The sequence below is a fragment of the Clupea harengus genome, chromosome 7 (genome assembly GCF_900700415.2).
Source record: "Clupea harengus chromosome 7, Ch_v2.0.2, whole genome shotgun sequence".
Lineage (NCBI taxonomy): Eukaryota > Metazoa > Chordata > Actinopteri > Clupeiformes > Clupeidae > Clupea > Clupea harengus.
The window spans coordinates 21,831,643-21,842,872 of record NC_045158.1 but is presented as its reverse complement, the minus strand read 5'-3'; the positions used below and the strand labels follow the sequence as shown (position 1 = coordinate 21,842,872).

Sequence of the window (11,230 nt, the reverse complement as noted above, 5' to 3'; positions counted from 1 at the left end):
ACACGCACATATACACTCACAGAAGGGGACGGGCTTCCTGCAGGAAGTGGCAGCAGCAGAGTGGGCCATCTGGAGCTCCAGGGGCTCCAGGAGAGAGGCACTGTCCTGCTGGAAGTTAGCCCAGTGGGGGTGCACGTGTCTGGGGGAGAGGGAAGCTGTCTCTCAGCCTCCGTCTCCAGACTGGGCCAGATGAAGATGAGCTTTTTCTGTATGTGTGTGTGTGTGTGTGTCTTTGCGAGGAGGAAGAGAGGCAGCCCAAATCCCTTATTCCAAGAGGCGGATCAAATTCCCATTCCAAACAACACTTCCCGAGTGTCTCATAGGCCCAGTATCCCATTCCTGTAGTCCAGTAGCAGAGGTCATCTCGGTCCATAAGGGTCCTTCCTCAGAGGTCATCCCGTTCCATAAGGGTCCTGCCTCAGAGGTCATCTCCATCCATAAGGGTCCTGCCTCAGAGGTCATCCCGTTCCATAAGGGTCCTGCCATTAATCCTTGCACTTGATGCCTCTGAACACCCCCCGCCCCCACCCCCCCACACTCATAGAGTGTCCACTGGCTTTGCACATAGTTGAGTCCATGCCTCCACACAGTTGAGTCACACACACACACACACAGTCACACAGTCACACAGACACAGACACACACACACACAGTCACACACACACACACAGACACACACACACAGTCACACACACACACACACACAGTCACACACACACACACACACACAGTCACACACACACACACACACACACAGTCACACACACACACACACACAGTCACACACACACACACACACACACACACACACACACACACACATTCCCTCCTATATGAGCCTCTCCTCCGGTGGCACCTTCAGCACGCTGCCCATCTCCAGCCTGGCACCGCCCACTTCCTGCTGGCTGGGGCTGTAGGTGCCCTCGGACTGGCGCTTCTTGCGCGCCGTCATCGCCAGGCACACCATGGTCACCCCGGCGACGACTGCGCCCAGGCATGCCAACGGGATGGCCACAACCAGCCAGGGCATCCGCTCCCTCTGCGGCTGACGCTGTATGGGGGGTAAGGGGGGCAGGGGTTGTTATAAAACATGTCTCTTATAAAGTCCAGGTATTTAATTCACTTCAGTTATGCAATTCCATAGGAACATAAAGAATCAAATTCCCTTCAGTAATCCAATCTCATGAACATAAGGGATCTAATTCACTTCAGTTATGCAATCCCTATGAATATAAAGACTCCAATTTAAATAACACAAAGACTCCATGCAATCTTATGAACATAAGGAATCCAATTCCCTTCAGTTCTGCAATCCACTATGAACATAAGGGATTCAATTCACTTCAGTTCTGCAATCCCATGTGAAAATAAGGGATCTATTTCATTTCGGTTCTACAGGCCCATATGAACACAAGGTGTAGGCTAGACCTATCATGACTTACGCTAGTCTCACAGTTCTTCCCGCTGAAGCCGCGCACACACATGCACAGGTAGTTGTTGACCCTGTCCCTGCAGGTGCCTCCATTCATGCAGGGACTTGACTCACACTCGTTCATCTCCGCTTCACATCTAAGACGGGGCAAAGGATGATCAAACGTGAGAAGGCCAGTGTTATTATATTAGTATCCTGTCTCCAATGGCAACACTACTGTATTAGTATCCTATCTCCAATGGCAACACTACTGTATTAGTATCCTGGCTCCAATGGCAACACTACTGTATAAGTATCCTGGCTCCAATGGCTACATTAGCATTAGCTATGTGGCACACTCTTCATAACAGGTACGGGAGAGTATCCGATTCAAGTTTTAAGATTAACACCGTGGTTATCATGATCGTGACCAAGGACGCTGATGCAGCTGACTCAAGACAGGATGGTCTGTTTGTACTTGAGGTCAGAGGTCGGAGGTCACCCCACATCAGTCCCGGACCCTGTGCTGTATGTATGAGGGCCGTCGGTCATCAGCTCACCTCATCCCAGTGAAGCCGGGTTTGCAGGTGCAGTTCGCGCCCCAGAAGCCCTGGCTGCAGACCCCCCCGTGAGCGCACCGTACGTCCAGGTTACACCGCGGGGCTGGGAACGGCCACCTAAGGGTCAGACGGAGACAACATAGTTACGCTAACGTACTGGACACAGTCCATGTGGACACACACACACACACACCAACACTCACTCACATGAACACAAACACAATCTAACACTCACACTCACACACACACACATGAACACAAACACAATATAACACACACACACAAACATACACTCTCTCACACACACATGAACACACACACAATCTAACACACACACACTCACATACACTCACACACACACACTCACACAAACACAATCTAACACACACACAGACACACACACACTGACACATATACACTCACACTCACACACACACACACACACACACACACACACACACATGTGCACATAGACATACACTCTCACACAAACTCACAAATGATTCCCTATCCTACGTCCTTATCAGCACATGCATTTACATGCCCAGTGTAGTGCCTTTCTAAGTTGCTTTATTATAAACTATCCTTAATGCATCCAGCACTGGAACAGATCAGGGCCCGTATTTACAAAGCATGTCATCTTTCCACTAAGAGTCCTCCACAGTCGCACTAAAAGGTTTCTCCTAAATCCCATTCAAAAGCTGCTGAGACTAACTTTTACTGAGGAAAAGTGGAAACGCCTAAGCTAAACTAAGAGAGAGACTCTGTTGCTATGGCAACCCCAGGTCTCATGCACAAGCTTGCTTTTCAGACCTCTGTGATCGGCTGATGAGTGACAGGTCTGTGCCGATGAGAAGGCATCCTCTTCATAACGATAAAGCATTTCTCCTAAAGTCAGAAGCTACTTACAGCCTAAAGATGCTTTGTGAACACGGGCCCAGGTCAATAACACTTTACTTTAACCCAGTCTCCATAACACATTATAAATACATTCATAAAGGGTTATAAAGTATCCATAAGGCCAACATCCTTCACTCACTGGCAGTACGAGCCGGTGAACCCCGGGGGGCACAGGCAGTAGTAGCTCCCCAGAGCGTCCACGCAGGATCCCCCATTTTCACAGCGGTGTTGCTGGCACTCGTCCACCTCCTCCTGGCAGTTCCTGCCGCCGTAGCCCGCCGTGCACACGCAGCGGTAGTCGGCCAGCAGGTCGCGGCAGGAGCCGTACACGCAGGGTCCCGAGGCGCACTCGTCCGTCGCCACCTCGCAGAACTCCCCCTCCCACCCGGGGGCGCAGGCGCAGCTGTACGAGTGGAAGAGGTCCAGGCAGGAGGCCTGGTTCAGGCACGGCGAGGGCTCGCACACAGGGGACCCCCGGCACCCCACCTCGGGGGCCACGCCCGCCCCCTGGCGAATGAAGCGGAATAGCTGGGGCGGCTCGCCGTCATCCACCAGCGGCAGGTACACTCCCCCCACCCGCACGTCGCCGAGGCAACCGGTGAAGTTCTCCGCCAGGTACACAGTGGAGTTTCCGAGGAAATCCAGTGTGCCGGTGGCGTTGGCGCTCTGACCCGTGGGTTGCCCGTCCACGCTGATTTGCCACTGGGGGGCGCTGTGGAGCAGCTGGGGGTCCAGGTGCAGCTCCACATGGTGCCACTCACCGTCGGCCAGCACGCTCTCACTGGACAGGGACAGAACATCCAGGCTGTTTCCGCTGCGCAGCTTCACGATGAGGCTGGCATTCTGAAGGCCAATGCATATCAGTTCTAGACCGCTGGACGCACGCAGCAGAACCCCGTTCTCCTCGCGTGTGCGCAGCTCCACGGAGACCGTCGTCACGGAGTCCACGGGAGAGCCGTCTGCGTGGTACTGAAGGGCGTTGTTCTCGAACGAAGCGTTGGTGTGGCCTGACGAGAGAGGAGAAATAAGTCACAGCGTGTTTACCGTCCATTTAGGAGTCCTGATCTCACAGATCTCGGAGCGCACAGATCTCGGAGCGCTGAATATTGGAAGGGTGCAAATCCATGTTAAACAATGATTTACTTATCCTAGAGGGTATATCAGAGAGCTGAGATATGAGATATATTGTAAACACAATTACCTTGAAATACTTTCCTGCAACAGTAATATCTTTCATTTCATTATGCCATCAGGATAAACATTTTAGAAACCAACACAACCTAATCTGTGTTAGCTATGCTGTCCAGAAGTGTGACTGGATGAGATACTCACACTCATATCCGTCCAGTAGGTCCACACACTGGCTGCCCAACACGCAGGGGTCGCCCAGACACCAGACGCGTGTTTCACACGCCTTCCCCGTGAAGTTGTAGGGACACTCACACACAAAGTCATTCCAGGTCACATTGCATGCGCCTCCATTCAAGCATGGATGTGCCTAGACGTAGAAAGGGTTATAAATGTTTGTCATCCAGAACTTCTTTTTTTTTATGGTACTCATGCCAATGAATCATGCTCAATTTAACAACTCATAAAGTGAAGTTTACTTTCCAAAGGACAAACTATGATTTACATCAGGTGTTGGATGAAAAATAGTACAAATTTAGCAGACCCTTGGATTCAAAGCCTTCTCCTACTACAAGCTAACAGTAAAACAAGTAAAAAATCCTTCCCATTATTTTGAATCAATGATCTGGATTTACCATCCCATGATAAGTTGAGCGCATTCATCTGGTTCAGGGCACCTGTCTACAGTGTTACAAAAGAAGACATCACACCTTGCACGTGTCATCGGAGACGCAGTTTGGCTCCACGTTGAATGAGGCCCCTGAAGTAGCTTGGGTGGTGCTGCTTCATGTATTTGGTGGTTTTGGTCTTGTAGATGAACAGCTGTGTGTGATCCAGACGGATGTCCTGCAGGCAGCCCTTGAAGTATCCTCCCCAGCGTGAGGTGTCCAGCCCCTGGGCGAGACCCCCGATGAAGGCCTGGTCCCCCGCATCCACAGTGATCGCCGGAAGGGTGTCTTCTTCCTGAAAACGCACCCCTTCTTCGTTAAAGAACACCCAGCCGTTGATCACGCTGACTGTCAGGAAGTGCTTGTTTCCGTCAGTGATGTAGCGGGATGAGCTGCAGGCGGAGGCCTGGATGTCGACGTGGAAGGTGCCGTTCCGCAGATACAAGCTGAAGAACTCCTGTTCCCTTCGCTTGAGCTGGAACACCAAGCCCGACTCCTGCGTGGAGCGGAGGAAAAAGGAGACGGCGAAGGACGCGCCGTGCGGTTGGGTGACGGGGAACATCACGAAAGACGACGTCTTCTCACGGCTGAACGTCCATGATGGAATCTCTGCACAGAAACCCAGTAGGATATATTACCAATCATGTCAATATGTGGTCATATAGATAATATAAAAATATATATACATACTGTATATGTACATGTCTATATATTGACATACAGTATGCACGATTGGACCAAAACAGTCAAGTGGAGAGAGATAGATAGATAAATCGCTAGATAGATAGATCGCTAGCTAGGTATAGATAGGCCGAGTAGATGATGATAGATCCAGCCAAGCATAAATGTAGGTATTCCTGGTAGTTGTCATGGATGGTCTCATGGATGCTGTTGTTGTCATGGATGCTGTGTTGTCATGGATGCTGTGTTGTAGGACCGCTGCTCATACCTTCAGAACAGACGTTTCCGTAGAAGGGCCTTTGGCAGTCGCACCTGTAGTCCGTCCACAGGTCCACACAGTGGCCCTGCAAGGAGCAGGGGTCCTCCTGGCACCAGTCCGTCTTGTTGCAGCCGATCTCCACGTCCAGGCCCAGGTCTGAGAGCAGGTTCTGGGGCAGGATGGGCTGCGAGTCGACCAGCAGGTCCTCCATGCAGCCCAGGAAGCCCCTCATGCTCACCGTGTTGTTGTGGAGGGCCAGGGGGACGCCTCCAACGAACACTTGCTGGAGACCCTCCGGGTGGAAGAACAGGAGCTGGTTTTGCCCACTGTCTTCTGCCCTCTTCGGCATCTGGTCGCCGCCGTAATCGTCATTGTCGTCCTCGCTGTCCACTCTGATCAGGGTGAGTTTTTCATCCACGGTGACGAGGGCGTCGTGCCAGTGGCCGTCGTTGACCGGGTCCAGGAGTGAGACTTCCATCTTCAGGGCCCCAGATTCAGCCCTGGCTGTCAGAGCGCCTCGGACCAACTCCAGGCAGACGAAGTGCTCGGCCGACCCCCTGTAAAAGAGAACCAGGTCCGGGAGCGTGGTTCTGAAGCGCAGCCGCACGCTGGGGCTGCCCGAGTCCACGGTAATGTCCCTGCGGTTCCGGGTCACCTCCGGAACCTCCACCAGCACGAAGCTCTCCATGGAGAAGGAGAAGGTGGTGGGGGTGTCGCAGCGGTCGCCGGCGAAACCCGACGAGCAGGTGCAGGTGTAGGCATGCTGGTCGTGTTCCAGGTGCGGCGTGCAGGTGGCGTCATGCTGGCACTGGTGCTCCAGGCAGCCGGTGAGCTGCGTGCCGCAGTCGGTGCCACCCCAGGGCAGCTTGCCGGGCTCCGGGTCAGGGCAGGTACAGAAGTAGGCGTTAATGCCATCCTCGCACGTGGCACCGTTCTGGCAGGGATTACTCTCACACTCGTCCACGTCCATCTCGCACAGCACACCTGGGGAGGGGGTGAGAAGGGTGTGTGAAGCAGTCTGAGGGAGCTGTCGCTAATCACACACACGGTAATCCACCTGCTAGGCTGTTTTACTTTACATTACATTCTAAATAACAGACACATAGAGTCACACTAAAAGAAACTCAGACAGCAGATCCAGCAGTCACACGTCATGCTCGTCATTTCTGTTGTCAAAAATAGGAATTCTGAATCCCTGAAAAAATGCAAAGCATACCCAAAGGATTCACTAAAGGTACAGAATTAAGATTATTTAAAATAAGATTATCTGAATATTTTATCATCATTGCAGGTACAGAGATATTTACTTCTTGACAAATATATATACAAACACACACACACACACACACACACACACACACACACACACACATATATGTATCGCTTTGGATGTGCATCAGTGTAATGATATTAGTGTAGGAGCTGACCCATTCATAACTAAATCTCAAGTGAAACGTGTATCTGAAAAAGGGGTAAAATGATGGATCTGGACTGTGATTCCTCTCATGAACAAAGCAGTCTCAGCATACAGGACCTTTACAAACCACTAATGACTCGCAGCTACGGAGCCTGGATGTACTCAATAAATGGGTTAAGCTGATAAACACAATTCACTTATTAGCCATTTCAGGAAGTAGTTCTGCACCCAACATGCCCATTAAGGAAGCAGTTTCCTGCAACTTTGGTCCTTGTGAATTATTCAAACACTAATTACATTTCCAATTAGACTTGTACCCAATTGCCTTGTTATGTCTTTGTTTATTTAATTAAGACAATGGTTCCTGGAACTCACTTGAACGTGATCTATCATGAAGCCTAATGATCTAAAGGCAGTGGTCTTTGTTAGAGAAACCTACTTTTCTTAGGACACTTGGTAAAAATGTGTAGCTATCATTCAGACACATTCTCTCAGTAAAAACCTGATGTGCTACAAAAACAGCATCACTAGGGACACAAAGGCCTTTCCAGCGAGGAACACAGCATGCCTTATGGACACAGAGTGAGGAGTCGCTTCAGAGAACAGCAGAAAAACTCTACACAGCACTAACACAAGACCCAACAAACAACGGACAACAACAAAAAAAAAAAATTTTATCCTCAGAACCCCTACACAGATTTTAGAACACAAGGTTCTATGACACGAAGCTCTGGAAAGATAGAACACTCCGCTCCACTCTGGTTCGTGGGCAGCGAGAGGCAGCAGAACGTCCCTGTGTAAAAACTCCTTTAGTCTTTCCCCACAGACATCTCTGATGAACAAACCAATCCAACAACCCAAACAAACCCAGAGTTTAGTCCCAGCACCGGCCCTGTTCTCAGCCCGCTCCAGGGCCGGGTCAATTCAGAGGACATCGCTATCTGGAAGACAACCTGACGCTAGTCATTACCGCCACTAACCTCCACGGAAAGCTCAGAGTCTGGAGTCTGGAGCAAAGACACTTTGACATGGTGACAGAACGAGCCAAGATCACACCATGAGCTCTCCGACCAGCAGTCAGCCAGAGAAAGAGCTCTCACCGTGAACGTTACCCAGCCTGCGTAGCTGCAGAGACACCATGGAGAGGCACCCACTGTGGAAGGGGAAACCCCACCTGCTCCACCTCCCTGCTCCACCTCCCTGCTCCACCGCCCTGTTTGCCCTGGAGTTGCCTGAGCGGAGTGAGGGGTTATGGAGGTTCCACCCTACCTGCCATCAGGAGCGGTACCCAGACCAGCAGTCCCTGCGTTCCACGCCTCATCCTGACAAAGATCCCAGAACACACAGCAGCACAGCCCACACAGGAGTCCTGACGAAGAGGAGGAACTCTCTCTCTCTCTCTCTCTCTCTCTCTCTTCTCTCTCTCTTCCTCGGTCCCTCTCTCTCTATGTTTAATTCCCTCCTTCTCTCCCTCTATGTGTCTCTCTGTTTCTATCAAACCCTCCTTTGCCCCCCCCCCTGTCTCTCTCTCTCTGTTTGTACGCTTCTCTGTCCGACTCTATCTTTCCTACCTTCCCTCACTCACCCTTTTTTCTCTCCTCCTCCCTCTCTATCTCTCTGTGTCTTACACTCTCTCCCTCCTCTTCTCTATTCTTCCCTTCTCCTATCTCTTCTCTTCTCTCTCCTCTCTCTCTCTCTCTCTCTCTCTATCTCTCTGTGTATTACCCTCTCTCCCTCCTCCTATCTCTTCTCTTGTCTTCTCTCTCCCTCTCTGTGCCAGGCGAGTGGGACTGATTAGGAGCTGAGCCGTGCCGTCTCTCCTCCACCCCCCTCCGCTGAGCAATCCCGGCTGGGTCAGTAATCCACAGGAGTCTCCCCCACCCCCCCCCACCTGTTCCACTCCTCCCTCTCCACTCCTCCCTCTCCTCTCCTCCCCTCTCCTCTCCTCTCCTCTCCTCTCCTCTCTTCCCTCCCTCCCTCCTACCGTCTCAGCCCGGCTGGCTTCTGTCAGCGCAGACACCAGGAATGTTTGTGGGCAGTGCTGGAGTGACGGATGACTAGCGGCGGTGGCCAGTGGCTCAGTAATTAGCCAAGATGTGATTTCAATACAGGACCAGAGAACGGGAGGAGAATGGAATGTCACAGGGAGAGGGGGTGTGTGTGTGTGTGTGTGTGTGTGTGTGTGTGTGTGTGTGTGTGTGTGTGTGTGTGTGTGTGTGTGTGTGTGTGTGTGTGTGTGTGTGTGTGTGTGAGAGAGAGAGAGAGAGAGAGAGAAATAGGGAGAGGGTGGAAAAGAAGAAAGGAACCTGCCGTACAAGTGTACTGAAAACTAAGTTTAGGTCTCTGTCAAGGAATACGGAACACAGTACACCAGCACATGGACACGAGTTGTATTTATGTATGTACGCTAAATGTACATCTATACCGATAGCCAACCAGTACTGAAACAGAGCATGTTTATATGTTTCTGACAGTAGGAAATGAATCATAGTCTTTACTGCTGACATAAAATAATAGTGTATTTTCTGACTGAAAACTTTTCTGCCACGCCACTACATGTTTGTTTTTGCTCAGGTTGGCCAGGCTTAAGAGGCTTTCCCATAATCTCTTCCTCTCCTTGTAAATTTCTCCAGACACACACAGACGCACGCAGACACGCACAGACGCACACACACACACACACACACATACACACACACACACAGAGGCAGACTGCTGACATGAACTAAGCCAGCAAGCATATGGCAGAAGTTGCTTTATAGTTCTTCTGGTGCCTTCTCCATGCCTGCAGTCCGTCTACTGTCCTCTACACACCAAAACTGGTCTGGGACCAGCGGAATAGACCTCCGCAGCAAATGCTAGGTGCTACACACTTCTTAGGAAATGTGTGTGTGTGTGCTTGTGTGTGTGTGTGTGTGTGTGTGTGTGTGTGGTGTGTGTGTGTGTGTGTGCTTGTGTGTGTGTGTGTGTGTGTGTGTGTGTGTGTGTGTGTGTGTGTGTGTGTGTGTGTGTGTGTGTGTGTGTGTGTGTGTGTGTGTGTGTGTCTGTTGCTACATGCTGCGTCTACTGAACATGCCTTAGCTCTTGCTATCGAATTGTTTTATGTCTCAATCCAAGCCACTGTGTTTGTTTCCCATTTCCAGAGCCAGGACTGTGTACGAACACTAGAATGTTTTTTGAGCGCGCACACACACACACACACACACACACACACACACACACACACACACACACACAGAGCAGTGAAAGGAACATGGGGAGCAGTTGAGTTTGACAGAAAGTCTAATGAATTAGAATTGCAGACTCTACTTTAAGGTCTATATATTTTTTTACCTTCTTTGTATACACTACTCACTCTTCACCAAACTTCTCATAGACGCAACTTCTCACAAACCAAACTTCTCACACACCCGACTTCTCACAGACCAAACTTCTCACAGACCAAACTTCTCACACACCCAACTTCTCATAGACCAAACTTCTCACACACCCAACTTCTCATAGACCAAACTTCTCACAAACCAAACTTCTCATACTTCTCATTGTTGTGAATGGACAGCAATAACTGCACAAATGAAGGTGACCTACTCTTCATCCTATGATGGTCTTACTCATACATTTATACATACATGTCATACATGTTATTACAAAACGGATAACATTTCAAGCTGAATGTACAGTCAAAATTAATGAATTGGGTGTTCTATGGATCAGTCATTGGTCAGACATTTAATTGTGTGTGTGTGTGTGTGTGTGGCCAGATAAGGTGGATAGACAGATGCAGAATTGCAATAGTAGGCATAACACAGAAGCTTCATAGTATATGGCCCTGATAGGGAGGTGTACTCAGAGATGGACTGGTATCGTTACAGAAGCCTGCCGGGCCTGTGCCAGATCAGAACCAGACAGACACCAGATCAGAACCAGACTGACACCAGATCAGGACCAGACAGACACCAGATCAGGACCAGACTGACACCAGATCAGGACCAGACTGACACCAGATCAGGACCAGATCGCTTCCAGAGATTAGATTAGATTAGATTCAACTTTATTGTCATTGCACAGAGTACAGGTACTGAGGCAACAAAATGCAGTTAGCATCTAACCAGAAGTGCAAAGTAGAAGAGTGCAGAGTATGTGCAAATGGTAATATAAATATAGATAAATAGGGTATATACAGTATGACATAAGATATAAGTGGTA

The 11,230-nt window shown here is 50.1% G+C and overlaps 1 protein-coding gene across 1 annotated transcript in view; it reads right to left on the bottom strand.

The window, feature by feature from the left end:
- Window positions 1–767: 767 nt before the first annotated feature.
- Window positions 768–11,230, bottom strand: part of crb2b (crumbs cell polarity complex component 2b) — a 25,444-nt gene continuing 14,981 nt past the window's right edge. The window contains 8 exon segments of the mRNA XM_031570854.2: window positions 768–1,051; window positions 1,443–1,569; window positions 1,972–2,088; window positions 3,011–3,878; window positions 4,204–4,369; window positions 4,710–4,761; window positions 4,763–5,276; window positions 5,617–6,591. Of these exon segments, the coding sequence (XP_031426714.1) occupies window positions 830–1,051; window positions 1,443–1,569; window positions 1,972–2,088; window positions 3,011–3,878; window positions 4,204–4,369; window positions 4,710–4,761; window positions 4,763–5,276; window positions 5,617–6,591 (3,041 nt within the window). The 3' untranslated portion in view covers window positions 768–829.